Below are 17,460 nucleotides of genomic sequence, written 5' to 3' on the forward strand. Positions count from 1 at the left end.
TCCCTGCCATGTTGAGTTGCTGCACTATGCTGGGAGAAAGAAATCTGACACAATATCAGGAGATATGCCATGAATTTTGTCAGCTCAGTGTAAAGTAAAATGTTTACAAGATACGTTATATAAGTGGTCATGATTCTCAGTTGGTTCAGTAACTTTCTTTTCTGAAATGCATTCCACATCCATATAAGAAAGTAACATAAAATAATGAAAATGAAAACAGTTGCAAGGTCCAAAAATAAATGGAATGAAAAGCAGAAATGTTTGAGTGTCATACATAGTGGAAGTTAAACAGCACTTGTATAAAATCAAGTCCTGTAGAATGTACTAAGTTGAAGTGAACTGAAGAGACAGCTCTTACTTATAGAGTTCAGAAAACTTTTTGGATAATAGAATAAAACAAATGACATGTGTCATGAACAACATATTTGTTTCCAGAATGAATTTTCTCGGTGCACTTAAGTGTGTGATGATTTGAAACTTTTGGCAGATTAAAACTGTGTGCCTACCTGGTACTCAAAATGCAGATCTGGGCCCTTTGTGGGCAAATGCGCTGCTCACTGAACTTTCCCAGCATGACTCATAATATACCCTCACTGCCTAACTTCCACCAGTACCTTTTCCCTAGAGTCCAAACTTCACGCAAGTTCCCTTGCATACCATATGGAATTAGTACTCCACAAAGAATGGATATTGCACAGAACTGACTTAGACATAGCCTAGGGGACTGTTTCCTGAATCTGACAAGAAGTTTCAAATCAGTGCTGTCTATGCTGCAGAGTAAAAATTCGCTATGGAAATAATCTGTAACGTTCTGTGCTATGTCTGCAATATAAGCAGGAGAACATCTGTTTTGGAAGGTAGGAGAGAGGTACTGGCAGAGCTAAGACTCTGGAGGTAGGTTGTGAATCATGCCTGGATTGATCAGTCTGTAGAGTACTGCCCATGAAAAGCAGAGGTTTTGGGTTCACATCCTGATCTGGTTTGCAGTTTTAATCTGTCAGGAATTACATATTTGTTGATTACACATGGATAACTGTTGGTAACTTGAGATTTATATTGCTCAGTGTGTTTCATTTTTCCAGCTTTGCTTGATTTTCAAGCTAAACAAGGAGCTTTATTAGCTCCTGTTACTCCCCTTTGTGTTACTTTTTTTCATAAACATAAACAAAATTAAGAATATTACACCTTGGCTTTCATAGACAAGGTATTGGTAAAATATACCTTTCCTTTGTTTCACCTCTGGACTTGTACTCCTACAAGATGCTTCTTCATTTACTTCTGGGGTTGTAGGCAGGGAGCTCCCAGCAGAAATCTATGAACATGGAAGAAGATAGTCAGTTACAATTATGATACATGTTGTTCTAATATTTTGTTACTAGCTATTAAAAAATTGTGTACAGAGATCACAATTCTTGGAAGGAATGTGTTACTACTATTTACTTTATGAGTAAAGAAGTGTAACAATGCCCAACAATCATATTATATTATAATCTTTGATGTAGGCTAGATTTTGGATTTCATATCAGAACTCAGATATGATAGCAACAACAGATAGGGTAATCACCCCTCATTCTGCAGTACCTGCCCTTTTTATGCTTATGCACTAAAATAGTGTAAGAAATTTAATGCGTAGGTTAAAGTAGTCTCGGTCAAGAGATATTTTTTGCCATTAGTTTCACTAATTATATGTTTTTGCAACCTTGGTTTTGTTTTTTAGTGGGGCAGATCTGGTAAAGATTTAAGTTACTCTTCAGTTCTTGAAACTGCTAAATCTGTGTGATTACCCAAGCAAAATTTGTTGAATTGCACACCACTATAAATCGATGTGCCAGTGAATTATATAATTCAGTGTTTTATAGTTATAAATTGATATTATGTATACTTAGTGTTAACAATTAATTTCTCTGGTGACTATAAAATCTTTGCTTTTCAAGTTTGTACCATTACGCACATCATCATCTCCAATTACAAGACAAATAACCTGACAAATAAAACATGTACAATAAATTTTGCTTAGTATGTAAAGCAAATCAAGTGGATAATACTGATTGGTGTTTATGACTTTAAGCTAAAAGGGGCTGTCAGCTAGTTGTAAAAAGAGAACAGAGGGCAGTGAGAAAGGATATAGCCAACAAATGGAATGATTGAAAGGAAAAAAATTATGATCTACTCATAATAGCATCTGTGAGAAAGAGAAGGCTGTTACTGCGTTACTCACAATGACCAACAAACTGTACTCCAGCTCCTGCAGTCTTAAACCAGAGGCTCAGACAGTTGGGTGAGGTTCTCGGATGCAGGTTTCTTTACCTCCACCATTGACAGAAAGTTGTAGAACCAACACCCTCCCCCTTAACGCCATAAATGACCAGGCACAAGAAATGGCTACTGGGGTACTGGAGTAGATGTGCTGTAAACATTTAGATTTTTAGGATAGAGAAATCCCTCCACAGACATAGTAATAATCGTTCTAATCTCGGACAAGGAAGAATGCTGTCCACATTAATTAAAGAGAGTAGCATTCATCATGGCAGATCAGAGAAAGAAAATGTTAATATAGTATTAGTTACCTTCAGGGGTGTCTATGGAAAGGTCCCAGAACTAGTCTTGCTGATAAGTGGCAACAATGTCCACATAATACTAAGGACAGAAACCTGGCTGTAAACAGGTGTTAATAGCAGTGAAATACTAAATTCAGATTGGAATGTACAGTATATTGCAGGGAGAGAGTGAATGCCAGTAGTGAGGGCATGTTTATAGCTGTAAAAAATGTGATGATCATTAGTGATGTTAGTACAGATTCTGAATGCTAAATAATTTGGGTGAAGATAGTGTTAAAGATGGATCAAACATGGTCAATAGATGCTCTTATTAGACCCCCTGCCTCAGTAACAATAGTAGTGCAGCATTTGAGGAGAAACTGGAAGAATATTCTATCTAAATCTCCAGGTTACGATATTAGGTGGAGACTTCCACTTACCATCTGTGGACTGGGATACTCAAGTGATTTAGATGGTTAGTCAGGACAGAGAATCATGTGAATCTGTTCTAGATGTTTTATCTGAAAAGTATCTTGAGCAGCTAATCAGGTAACTGGCATGTGAAGGTAACATATTAGATCTCTTTGTAATCAATAGGAATGAAGTTTTTGGCTCATTTAGCATAGACATGGAATCAGTGATCATAAGGCCATTACAGTTATCAATCAGCATGGTGGATGAAGAAAGATAGGAAGTTATTTCTGCTTAGCAAAAGTGACCTAAAACAGATAACAGATTACCTGTATGGTGAACATGAAAATTTCATCGCTAGTACAGACGATGGTCAGCATCAATGGACTAAGTTCTAGACTATTGTATAATATGCTTTAGAAAGGCACATGCTGTACAAAGTTGCAAGGGTTGGGTTGACCTGCCATGTTAGACAGTTAGTATGAAAGAGAACTTTACTGTAAATCTGAACATAGCCAAAGCCTGACACACAAACAAAGACAGAGCAAAGCCAAAATTAATGTGAGGCGAGTCAAGTGTGAAACATTCAACAAATTGGAAAGTAAAATTCCACGTACTGGCTTGACAAAAATCCGAAGAAGTTTTGGTCTTATGTTGAATCAGTATGCGGATTGAATCCATATGTCCAGATACTTTTTGACCATAACTGCATCAAAATGGCAAATGACAAAGACAAGGCTGATATAGTAAATGTCTTTTTCCGAAATTGTTTTACTGAAGAAGATCATGCAGTAGTTCCTCCTTTAAATCATTGCATAAATGTCAACATGATAGATATTGAAATAAGTGATCACTGCTCCTCTTCTAGCAGCAGTGTGCTGCAGGTTGCTGGAGAAGAGAAGCATTCCTAATGGTTGAAAAAGAGCACAGGTCATTCTCTTCCTCAAGAATACTCATTGAACATAAACACAAATTTGTAGGCCCATGTCTCTGGTGACAGTCTGTTGTAGAATTTTGGAGCATGTGTATGCTTGCACAGTATGAAATTTTTGTATGCTGAAAATTTCATTAGAGATCAATATGGGTTCTGAGAACAACAGTCATGTGAAACCCAGCACACTCTGTTTATCAAAAGATCCAGAAAGTGGTATATACCAGTACCCAGGTTGATGCCATGTTCCTTTACTTCTGGAAGGTGTTCGAAATAGTTCTGTAGTTCGTAATGAACAAAATGTCAGCATATGGAATATCATACCATTACATGTGATTCTTAAGGCAGAGTTATCTGCATACAAAGAAATATCTTCAGATGCACCGCAAGGGAGTGTTATCAGACACTTATTGTTCACAAATTCTATAAATGACCTGGTGGATAATTTTGGAAGTTCCACGAGGCATTTCACAGATAATGCTGGTGTATACAGAAAAGTCGCAACACTAGAAAATTGTAGTGAAATGCAGGAAGACCTGTGGAGGATTGAGGCTTCACGCGTGGAGTGGCAATTGACTTTCAACAAAAACAAATTTAATTTACTGCATGTATATAGACAGAAAGACCCATTATTGTATGATTACACTGTTGCAGAACAATCATGGAAAGCAATCATGGCCATAAATTATTTAGGAGCTGCGTACAGAGTTGTTTGAAATGGAAAATCACATAAACTAATTGCAGTTGAGGCAGGTGCTGGAGTGAGATTCACTGGAAGACTCCTCAGAAAGTATAGTCCATCCACAAAGGAAGTAGTGTAATAAACCCTCATTTGATCAATACTTGAATACTGCTTGTCGGTCTAAGATCCATACCAGATAGGATAGGTAGAGGAAATATAAAAGATCCAAAGCAAAGAATTGTGTTTTGTTACAGGATCATTTTATAAATGTGAGGCTGTCATAGAGTGCTCTGACAACTCCAGTGTCAGGTGCTATCAGAGGGGCATCATGGTGTGCTTTACCGTTAGAAGTTCGACAGCATATATTCCTAGAAGAATCAACCAACATATTATAATGCCTCTTCCTATGCATATCTTGCGAATAAACATTGAGTATAAACTTACACATACGCTTGCCAGCAATCATTCTTCCCAGAAACTCTTTGTGACTGGAGCAGGATAAGGGAAAGTGGCAGTGATGCACAAAGCACCCTCCACCATAGATCACAAGGTGGCATGTAGAGTGTAGATGTGGGTGTAGTCAAATATAACTGAGTCATTTGATCTTATGGGAATACAAGTGTATTTATGTTTATAGTTACCAGATTTATGTGTTTAAAAAATCTGTAAGTGTATATAAGATAAGGAAAGTAAAGTGAAGAATATGATGATACAGTTTTCAAAGAAATATATAAAAGTTCTTTCTCACATCAAACTAGTGCAGCAGTTCATCTTTCCAGTGTTGTAATAGCTATGAAAATACCTTTGACCTTTTATTTGTGTTTTTGACATCCCCTGACTCCATTGCTCTCACACAGTATGCCCTTTACCTTCTTCATATTTTATTTCTTTTTTATGCTCAACCAGCTGTCACCTCTTACAGGTACACTGATTTAATTTTAGCTCTCGAATCTTGTGTTTAGTTTTCCAGTTGGCATCTTGTGGCACGCTACTGAACACAGGTTACTTTTGAATCTTCTGCCACATGATTGGGCTTCTCTTCTTCAGCCTTCTTTTTCCTTTAGTTCCCACACACATTGTTACATACCACATCATTCACCATTAGAAATTAGTACTGTTTTTCGAGGTTGTGCTAACACAAAATTGTCATTCTTCAACAGTGGCAGAAACGCAAGGAAGAAAATATATAGGCCAAATTGTTTGTTGATAAGCAGCTTACACAGACTATATGTTTGTACTGTACAGGATCACAGAAATAAAAATGGAACAGAAAATGTTTGTCAGTCTGACATGGTTGCCTTTCTTCAGTCTATCTCCTAAGACATCTACATCTACATCCAAACTCTGCAAAGCACAAAAAAGTGCATGGTAGAGGGTACATCCCATTGTACCAGTTAGTAGTATTTCTTCCCATTCCATTCATGTATAGAACATGGGGAGAATGACTGTTTGAATGCCTTTGTGTGTGCTGTAATTATTCTAATCTTGTCGTTGCGATCCCTATATGAGCAATACATAGGAGGCTGTAGTATATTCCTAGTGTCATCATATAAAGCTGGTTCTTGAAATTTTGTCAGTAGTTTACATCTATCTTCAATAGTCTGTCAGTTCACTTTCTTCAGCATCACTGTAAGACTCCTGCCTGGGTCAAACAAACCTGTAACCATTCGTTCTGTGCTTCTCTGTATATGTTAAATATCCCCTGTTAGTCCCATTTGGTATGGGTCCCATACACTTGAGCAGTATTCTAGAATACTGCACAAGTGATTTGTAAGCAATCTCCTTTGTGTACTGATTGCACTGATTCAGTATTCTACGAATAAATTGAAGTCTACTACCTGCTTTACCCAAAACTAAGTCTATGTGATCATACCATTTTATATCCCTGCAATGTGTTACACCCAAGTATTTGTATGAGTTGGCTGATTCCAACTGTGACTCATTGATATTGTAGTCATAGGATACTATGTTTCTTTATTTTGTGTAATGCACAATTTTACATTTATGAATATTTATAGCAAGTTACCAATCTTTGTATCTCTTTGAAATATTATAAAGGTCTGACTGAATATTTAAGCAACTTCTTTTAGAGACTACTTCATTACAGATAACTGCATTGTCTGTAAAAAGTCTGAGGTCCATAAGGTCATTAATATACAACATGGACAGCAAGGGTCCCCACACACTTCCTTGGGGTGCACCGAAAATTACTTGTATGTCTGACAATGACTCCATCCAATATAACATGCCGTTTCCACCATTCCTTGTAAATGGGCATTACCTGCGCTTTCCTCCAACCACTGGGCATGGTTTTTTTGTTCGCTGGGTCTATGATAGATTGGAGTTACAAGAGGGGCTAACTCAGCTGCAAATTCGCTATAGAATTTGATAGGGATTCCATCAGGCCCTAGAGCTTTGTTGAATTTTAACCGAATCATTTCAGCTTTTGCATTGCTACAGTCAGTTTCAGTTCCTGCATCACTCACTTGGGATTGAACGCAAACTTTGGTGCCACTAGAAGCCTTTACAAATGACCAGAATTTCTTTGGGCTTTCTGATATGTCATTTGACAATATTCTACTACTTTCATCAATAAACGCTTGACATGTTGCTCTCTTGACAGCCAAACACATTTCATTTAGCATCGCTCTATCTACAGTCCTATGCTATGTTTTACACCTGTTATGCAGTAGTCACTGTTTCTTTAGGCGTTTCCTTACAGTGACTGCATACCATGGAGGGTCCCTTCCATTATGATCTGTTCCACACTTTGCATATCTATTCAGTGCTGATCTTTTTAAACTTGGGCCATAGTTTCTTTACATGCTCCTGCTTAAGCTAAAAGTTTCAAGTTCCTCATCGAAATATGACATGACTGATTTTTTATCTAGTGTAATGAACATATACAGGGTGAAGCGAAATTCGCTCACTCGGCTTTGCAGCGTGACTCCTCACATGCCAGTGGTAAAAAAATGTCGTCCAGCAAATATATCTGGCAGAAAAAGGACATTAAAGAGTGGCAATCTGGCAACACTGTAAACACATGTATGGTAACTACCTCTGTCAGTACACAGTAGTTGTGCTGTACAGTTGGTGCAGTAGAGGTAGAGTTTTGGGTTAGCGCGCAGGAGGTCGAGGGTTGGATCCTGGGTTGAACCATATGTTTTTTACTTGGTGAATGTAGTCCAGGTAGTACTGTAGCTGGCATTTTAATTGTCAACAGCCATTGCAGTGGGTCATCTAGAAAACACTTGCACTTACATAGCCACATGGCACGTTCCGTGCGGCTCCCCCTTTTGGAGGTTTGAGTCCTCCCTCAGGTGTATGTGTGTGTGTGTGTGTGAGTGTGTGTGTGTGTGTGTGTGTGTGTGTGTTGTCTATAGCATAAGTTAATTTAAGTTATATTAAGTAGTGTGTAGTTTGGTCTTATGACCTCAATAGTTTGGTCTTATGACCTTACCAAAAATTTCCAAATTTTGCACTTACATACTACAATCATAGAAATGGAAGATTGGTCAGCTTTGGAAGGGCCCCTTTCCTCATCATGGGTGTGAATTTATTCGCACCACTTCATCTACTAGATGCGAAACCTGTTTTCCTTGTATCCTCCTCCAACGGCCCCATAAATTAGTAACAAACTATTATTTTTGCCTCGTTCAGGTGGATTACTTTTTGTTAGGGCCTTACGTTACCAACAGGACTAGCAATGTGCTTGCGAATAAAGTCCAAACTCGGTTACTGTTTGTATGTGTTATCAATTCTGTTTAGTACATATCTGAATGCATTATTATTATTATTATTATTATTCTATTGATGGGATTTTGGAAACATCACGTCTATTACTGTTAGGGAAACAGTGTAATTCGAAACCGAACATTTCACAATTAGTGGTGTTGGGATGAATCATGCAGAACAATATCTGTCAGAGTGGTAATGCATTTTAGGTGGAACAGGGCGCAAGAATGACAGCGTGTTTATACTCTATGCACTGTTCACCAAACAGGAACTAGTTGTGAGTGGAGTAACGTGCCTGTGACAGACTCCAATGTACATGTATACATATCACTGTAACCAGTGTGGCAGACATATGGCATACGCAAATGATGAATATGTGGATATTATTTGGTCCTTGGTGCATCTGATAACCACCGGGCTGGTGTTGCCACTCATGAATTTGCTGCTAGATACCCTCGTTGATGCCATCCAGATAAAAATGTGCTTCGTTGTCTGGAGCTGCACCTTCGGGAGTCAGGTTCTCTCCTTTCACCACTGCATGACAGAGGTCGTCCACAGACTCACAGTACTCCAGCAACTGAGGAAGCTATTCTGGAGGTCGTACACCAAGAACCTCAGTGAAGTACACAGAGCGTAGCAAGGCAGCTGTGTGTCTCACAATGCACAGTCGTTACATGCTGCATGAGCATGGGCTGAACCCCTATCATCATGCTTTCACGCAACACCTGCGTTCTGCAGACCGCCATCGGTATTTGGACTGAACATTACCAGGGTAATGGCTCAGATGTGGAGGTCCAGTTGGATGGCCACCACGTTCACATGACCTAAATCCTTTGGATTTCTTCCTGTCAGTACACCTGAAGGTGCACATGCACTCTACTCTGCCGACAAATGTGGAAGAATTGTTAGTGTTTGTTCATGCTCCTCTTGTTACTGTGGATGCAGCTTTACTGCAAAGGGTCCAGAGCTGTATGATCCAGCAGATTGCGCAATGTTTGGACGTGCAGGGAGGTCGCTTTGAGCATCTGTTGTTCTGTGGACAACGTATTTTGTTGTGAAGGTATTGCAGTCATTAATATGGACATTATTATTGTCACTGGTTGCTAATGTGCGACATCTGAGTGCTCATATTACATGTAATATAAATGACAAGTAGATGTTGTGTTATTGTACTGTGCCATCATCTTTAGCATCTCAAAATTGATATTGTTTTGGTAGTTATTCTGTCCTATGACAGGTCATTTGTTTCCTCTGTCTATTTATTATTTGCCTAACCACATACACTCCTGGAAATGGAAAAAAGAACACATTGACACCGGTGTGTCAGACCCACCATACTTGCTCCGGACACTGGGAGAGGGCTGTACAAGCAATGATCACACGCACGGCACAGCGGACACACCAGGAACCACGGTGTTGGCCGTCGAATGGCGCTAGCTGCGCAGCATTTGTGCACTGCCGCCGTCAGTGTCAGCCAGTTTGCCGTGGCATACGGAGCTCCATCGCAGTCTTTAACACTGGTAGCATGCCGCGACAGCGTGGACGTGAACCGTATGTGCAGTTGACGGACTTTGAGCGAGGGCGTATAGTGGGCATGCGGGAGGCCGGGTGGACGTACCGCCGAATTGCTCAACACGTGGGGCGTGAGGTCTCCACAGTACATCGATGTTGTCGCCAGTGGTCGGCGGAAGGTGCACGTGCCCGTTGACCTGGGACCGGACCGCAGTGACGCACGGATGCACGCCAAGACCGTAGGATCCTACGTAGTGCCGTAGGGGACCGCACCGCCACTTCCCAGCAAATTAGGGACACTGTTGCTCCTGGGGTATCGGCGAAGACCATTCGCAACCGTCTCCATGAAGCTGGGCTACGGTCACGCACACCGTTAGGCCGTCTTCCGCTCACGCCCCAACATCGTGCAGCCCGCCTCCAGTGGTGTCGCGACAGGCGTGAATGGAGGGACGAATGGAGACGTGTCGTCTTCAGCGATGAGAGTCGCTTCTGCCTTGGTGCCAATGATGGTCGTATGCGTGTTTGGCGCCGTGCAGGTGAGCGCCACAATCAGGACTGCATACGACCGAGGCACACAGGGCCAACACCCGGCATCATGGTGTGGGGTGCGATCTCCTACACTGGCCGTACACCACAGGTGATCGCGAGGGGACACTGAATAGTGCACGGTACATCCAAACCGTCATCGAACCCATCGTTCTACCATTCCTAGACTGGCAAGGGAACTTGCTGTTCCAACAGGACAATGCACGTCCGCATGTATCCCGTGCCACCCAACGTGCTCTAGAAGGTGTAAGTCAACTACCCTGGCCAGCAAGATCTCCGGATCTGTCCCCCATTGAGCATGTTTGGGACTGGATGAGCGTCGTCTCACGCGGTCTGCACGTCCAGCACGAACGCTGGTCCAACTGAGGCGCCAGGTGGAAATGGCATGGCAAGCCGTTCCACAGGACTACATCCAGCATCTCTACGATCGTCTCCATGGGAGAATAGCAGCCTGCATTGCTGCGAAAGGTGGATATACACTGTACTAGTGCCGACATTGTGCATGCTCTGTTGCCTGTGTCTATGTGCCTGTGGTTCTGTCAGTGTGATCATGTGATGTATCTGACCCCAGGAATGTGTCAATAAAGTTTCCCCTTCCTGGGACAATGAATTCACGGTGTTCTTATTTCAATTTCCAGGAGTGTATTTGTTATATTCAGCATTACAAAATGTTGTAAATTTGGGATACATGTGACCTAAGAAATTGTGTATATTACAGTATGAAATGTCAGAATGAAATTTGCCATAAAAAAAAAGTGCCCCAACCCAGGATCGAACCCTCGACCTCCTGCAGGCTAACCCAAAACTCTATCCACTGCACCAACTATGCAGCACACCTCAGGTGTACTAAGAGAGGCAGTTACCATACATGTGGTTACAGTATTGCAATATTGCCACTCTTTGATGTCCTTTTTCTGCTGGATGTACTCGCCGGACAAGATTTTGTGACAGACTTTTTTTTATCGTTGGCATGTGAGGAGTCACACTGCGAAGCCCGAGTGTGCGAATTTGGCTTCAACCTGTATATCTTTCATAGGAACAAGTCAAAGTGGCAAGATTGGCTTGTATGTTTTTGCATTTCCCCAGAGCCCAAACATTCCTTTCCTGAGGTCAGTATCTATGTCTTTCCATATTTCTGGAATCAATTTTTTTCTTACACCTTGCAACCATGATATACATTAGACTGCTACATCATTAATATTTCCACTCGTCAGCATTCTCCTGCTTTGGAAATGGAATTATTAACTCTTCTTAAAGTCCGGGATATTTTGCCTGCTTCAGATGTCTTGCTTGAAAGTGGAATAGTTATATCATATTGATTCCCCCAAGCATTTCAATAATTCTGAAGGAATGTTGCTATTCTGGGTTTCTCTTGGCATTACAAAATTACAGATGAAAATGCCTTATATTGATGAACAAAAAACATTTATCCAGAAGACACACCACCAAGTAGATCTGTGCCTTTGCAAGATGGGCAAATGATATACAGGGTGCCAATGATTAAAGTTCCAGTTTCATAACACTGTACAAGGAGAAGAATGAAGGCAAATTTGAACAGCATATTATTGATGCAGGGGGAAACATGGAAAATATTAACAAAAATTTTACTAATAGATGGAGCTCTAATTCTCAGAATATGCACATACCAACATAAGTGCAGTACTTGGCTTTTCCTCACTTCACATCCAAGATGCCCAAATGGCTGTCTCCATGAAGGATCGTGCATTGCTGGTAAAGCCCTTTTTCAAGAGTGGAGACTGTGTTCCAAGTGCCCTTCAGAAGTTCTGTACATTCAAGAGTACAAAAAAAGGCATTGGTCCAATGTGTGCTAAGGGTCTGGAGAAAATTATTACAAGATTTGAATAGACGGGTTCTTCTGAAGTGCAGTGTGGCAAAGAGAAGAAAGCAGGTAATCCAACATCTGTCAAAGATGTGGCCATAGCATTGCTGGAGGGGTTGAGCGGTGGTGTGCAAACATGCACTGTGCAGGGATATGCCTGTGAGCAAAGTGCGTAAAATCCTATGAAACATACTGCATTGCTATCCATACAAAATCACCCATATTCAGGTGTTGCCTCCTGCTGACCTGCTCGCAAGACAAATGTTCGCTGTGAAATTTCTTGCTCACAGGGAAGTGGACAATGTATGGACTTGGAACATTCTGTGGATAGACCCATTTCCAATGACATGTCAGTATGCAGAAATGAAGAATATGGGCAATGGAAAATCCACACGCACATCAACCTGTACCATTTCACTCTGCAAACGTGACTGTGTGGCGCTGGTTGATGGCATCATTTATCGTAGGGCCATATTTTTTCAAGGAGATGAGTCCTGCAAGTCATTTACAGTTACTGGTAAATGCTATGAGAGTCTTTTGCACAGCAACAGCATTCCAACCATTCAACACTGCACATTGCACAGCCAGTGAAGCGGCTGCTGTAGAGGCGTTTTGGAAATAGGAGGGTTGCCCAGAAAGTAATACACTGCATTTTTTTTTCTCAGCCAAAAACGATGCTACAAATTTGAAACATTATGTATGTATTATTTGAAGTGTCCTGACAGAAAGCGTAGCTGCAAGATAGTTTCAAAATGGTGTCTGTAGGTGACGTACATTACAAGCAACGTCCTGTCACTGAATTTCTCACTGCAGAGGAAGAAACTGTGGGGAATATTCACAAATGCTTGTGAAAAGTCTATGGAACATCTGCCATGGACAGAAGTACAGTTAGTCACTTGGCACAGAGGGCGAGGTCATCAGAAGGCGGTTCCGCGGAGCTCCACAATTTGCATTGGTCAGGGAGACCATCCACAGCTGTCAAACCTGACATGTTGCAGTGAGCTGCTGATGTCATTCGTGAGGATGGACGCATTATGACTCAGCAGTTGGCGTTTCATCTGTCAATCAGCAAAGGAGAGAACTTTTCTTCAGACACTGATCTGTATTTGTGTCATAGAAGTTAATTTTTCTTTCATTAAATGTTCATTTTTCTTTGAGTCTTACAGGGTGTACATGTTGAACAAGTGTGGGAAATAACTTCTCTCTCTTGGATCAAAGAAATACTACAGAAGGCCATTACTTAATATTACTCAAAAGCTTCATTTCAAAAAATAGGGTCTTAATTTTTAGTTCCTGTTAAAATGAGCTGTACTTGCAGTTTTGGTACATGGCACCTCTTCTGAACTTTAATGCTGAACATTTTTGTGAATCTTGTATGTTCCATATTTTATTTCAGAACTGATGTAACAGAATTTCACAATGATCTGTCACAGAGCTTGTCAGAACAAGGGCAAAAGGATTATCACATAAATCCACATCCATATTCTGCAAACCTCTGTGAAGTGCGTGGCAGACAGTACTTTTCAGTGTTTCACATATTAGCGTTTTGTCCTATTCCATTTGAATTTGGAGCACAGGAAGGATGGCTGTGTAAATGACTTCTGTTCATGCTATAATTAGTTTAATCTTTTCTTCACAGTACTTAGCAAGAGCAATACATAGAGGGCTACTGCTTATTCCTAAATTTGTCACTTAATAGTGGGTTCTAACATTCTGGAAGTAGGCTGTTGTGCTGCAATTTGCCTCACTCAAAGTGCCTGGCAGTTTAGGTTTTTCAGCATTTCCGTGACATTCTCCCATGGGTCAGACAAACCTGTGACAATTTGTAGTGTTCTTCTTAAAGTAGTCCTGTTTGTTATTGTTACCACACACTTGAATGATATCCTAGCAAGCAATCTATAAGGGTGATCAAATATTTTACTTTTGAGAGCATTGCTGCAGGTTATATGCAATTTAGCATGACTCTGATGGAGGTATACAAGCATCGACATGTAAGCAAGGGATTAGTGTGGCATTCATGTGTTTCCAATGTGTGTGCAGCAAATACAGAAACGTGAACTATGGTGACATTATCACCAAATGTGACCAAACAGGACCAACATGCTGTTTTTTGTTTCTTGGCTGCTGAAGGCCAAAGACTGGTAGGCATTCATCAAAGAATGAAAAATTTGTATTTGGCAGCGTGTCTGTCAAAAACCACAATTGTGGAATTGAGTGCAAAATTCTGGTTGGTTGTGGTTTGACACAAGACGCTGGTCACTCTAGGAGGCCAGCCTCATCCATTATAGACAGGTGGGAGACACTTGAGCACCCACTTTACAGTTGCTGATCTCTCCCCATGTGATTGTCATGCCTATGGTCCCCTGAAAAGGCCGTGAAGGCTTGATGGTCCCTGTAAGATGAAAATGTGCAGCAGGCAGTTATGTTCTTCCTCAAACAGCAAGACACAGTGTTTTACCAAATTGGTATCTTCAATCTGGTGCATCGGTGGGATGATTGTCTCAATGCTCATGGCAATTTTGCCAGTTCACTCCCAGCCTGAAAGAAGCTGGAATATGTAATGTGTGTTGTCTAGTTGCAAGTGTATTCAGAATCATTTGTTGCAAAATTTCAAAATTATTTCTCTGTTCACTGTTGTTCTCCTTGCTACTAAAAAGGTCAGATGGCTCTGTTTTGTAAACTCTTTCAATTGAACTGTACCTTCAGTCTGATATGTTTCCTCTTGTGCTACCAGCCAGCATAAAAAGCTACTAAATTATGCATGTAGAAAGTATTCACATATCCCCAAATATCACCTGGGTGTCAATAAAATAATATACACAAATCTCAAATAAACTGTACATTGTAGGTAGCAGACGCGGCAGCGCATTCTTCGTGTGCGTGTGTTCTAGAAACGGGGCACCGAAGTGCGGATACCGTTAGTCGTACCGAGCCACCAGCAAGGTTGAACCACCTAAAGATGTCGGACAGTTGATCTGAGGAAATACTGTGGAATTTGCACAACGTGATCCAGCGGCAAACCCGTGAAGACTATTTACAACGCATCCATTGGGAAAACTTGAAGAGTCACATAGTAGACATTTGTTATAAAGCGGAAGCATCAGTATGTTTTCAGTAGTTTTGAGTTTTAATTTGTAATAAATTTTGCTTAGAAATTGTGCTTTGTTTCCTCTGCTTACCTCCTTCTGTGAAGTTAATATGACAAGCTAACAACCAAACAAAACTAGCTTTTGGAACTGTGAGTATGAAAGGCCCCCATCTTATGAAGACAAGTGAGTCCCTCTAATTCTGATGTCTGAATGGCCTATCCCTACTTTCTAACCTGCCCCAACCTCCCTCTTTTCTCTCTGATGAACCAACTAATAGTTCTGAAAGTTAGGATTGGTTTTCTCAGTTTTAAATGTTTCTAATGATATTACTGGAATTTTGCCTACTGAAGGTAAGAATTGGTAAGCAACTCAGTCTGTGAGTAATCGTAGAAAATAAATTCTTATATACAAGGGCAGCACACAATATTGTGGTCTTGATAATGATTTCACTGTCAGCAGTACATGAAGTTTTGTATATAAAAAGAGAAGTGCTAGTCAGCACTCAACCAGGTCAGTAATGCTTCACCTACCTGCTGCATTCAGCTATTCATTAAATTTTGTATTTAAAAAAAGAAGGAACACTAATTTACAACTGACCCTAAACCAGGTCATTACCTCTTTACCTACCTGCTGCATTCTGTGTCGTCTGGGTGCTCCGTGTGTTCTTTTAGGCCGCACAGCCATCTTATGCCTTGCTGCACTGTGGCTGAGTGGTACAGCTAACACTCCAATGTCCAGTTCAGCATCTGATGCTATCAAAAATGAAATTATCAATTAAACAATGGAACCGTGTGTGTGTGTCTATTGTTGAGGAAGGTCTTAATGGCCGAAAGCTATAATTGTGAGAGTCTTTTTGTTGTGCCTATCTGCGACTCAGCATATCTGCTATATGGTGAGTAGCAACTTTCCTTCTCATATTATCGTTACAAATTGTCAATTAATATTTTTACAAATTGTCAATTAATATTTTCTTTTATACAGGGTGGCCCATTGATAGTGACCGGGCCAAATATCTCACGAAATAAGCATCAAACAAAAAAACTACAAAGAACGAAACTCGTCTGGCTTGAAGGTGGAAACCAGATGCCGCTATGGTTGGTCCGCTAGATGGCGCTGCCATAGGTCAAACGGATATCAACTGCGATTTTTTAAATAGGAACCCCCATTTTTAATTGCATATTCGTGTAGTACGTAAAGAAATATGAATGTTTTAGTTGGATCACTTTTTTCGCTTTGTGACAGATGGCGCTGTAATAGTCACAACCGTATAAGTACGTGGTACCACGTAACATTCCGCCAGTGCGGACGGTATTTGCTTTGTGATACATAACCCGTGATAAAATGGACCGCTCGGTATCCTGGGCGACATCATCCAAGTGTCCGGACCGTTCGCCGGAAAGTTACGTTATTAAAGGAAACAGGAAGCGTTCAGCCACATGTGAAACGTCAACCACGACCTACAACAAATTATGATGTCCAAGTAGGTGTTTTAGCTGCTGTCGCGGCTAATCCGTACATCAGTAGCAGAAATATTGCGCGAGAATCGGGAATCTCAAAAACGTCGGTGTTGAGTATACTACATCAACATCGATTGCACCCGTACCATATTTCTATGCACCAGAAATTGCATGGCGACGACTTTGAACGTCGTGTACAGTTCTGCCACTGGGCACAAGAGAAATTACGGGACGATGACAGATTTTTTGCACGCGTTCTATTTAGCGACGAAGCATCATTTACCAAGAGCTGTAACGTAAACCGGCATAATATGCATTATTGGGCAACGGAAAATCCACGATGGCTGCGACAAGTGGAACATCAGCGACCTTGGCGGGTTAATGTATGGTGCGGCATTATGGGAGGAAGGATAATTGGCCCCCATTTTATCTATGGCAATCTACATGGTGCAATGTATGCTGATTTCCTACGTAATGTTCTACCGATGTTACCATAAGATGTTTCACTGCATGATAGAATGGCGATGTACTTCCAACATGATGGATGTCCGCTACATAGCTCGCGTGCGGTTGAAGCGGTACTGAATAGCATATTTCATGACAGGTGGATTGGTCGTCGAAGCACCATACTATGGCCCGCACGTTCACCGGATCTGACGTCCCCGGATTTCTTTCTGTGGGGGAAGTTGAAGGATATTTGCTATCGTGATCCACCGACAA

At 41.0% G+C, this 17,460-nt stretch overlaps 1 protein-coding gene across 1 annotated transcript in view; it reads right to left on the reverse strand.

Annotated features, from left to right (window-relative positions):
* Positions 1-17,460, reverse strand: part of LOC124623176 — a 360,877-nt gene that overhangs the window by 15,683 nt on the left and 327,734 nt on the right. Inside the window, exons 5-6 of the mRNA XM_047148981.1 lie at positions 15,911-16,035; positions 1,222-1,312 (exon numbers count right to left, since the gene is read on the reverse strand). Of these exons, the coding sequence (XP_047004937.1) occupies positions 1,222-1,312; positions 15,911-16,035 (216 nt within the window). The remainder of the gene's footprint in view (positions 1-1,221; positions 1,313-15,910; positions 16,036-17,460) is intronic.

The sequence above is a fragment of the Schistocerca americana genome, chromosome 7 (genome assembly GCF_021461395.2).
Source record: "Schistocerca americana isolate TAMUIC-IGC-003095 chromosome 7, iqSchAmer2.1, whole genome shotgun sequence".
In the NCBI taxonomy this organism is placed as follows: domain Eukaryota; kingdom Metazoa; phylum Arthropoda; class Insecta; order Orthoptera; family Acrididae; genus Schistocerca; species Schistocerca americana.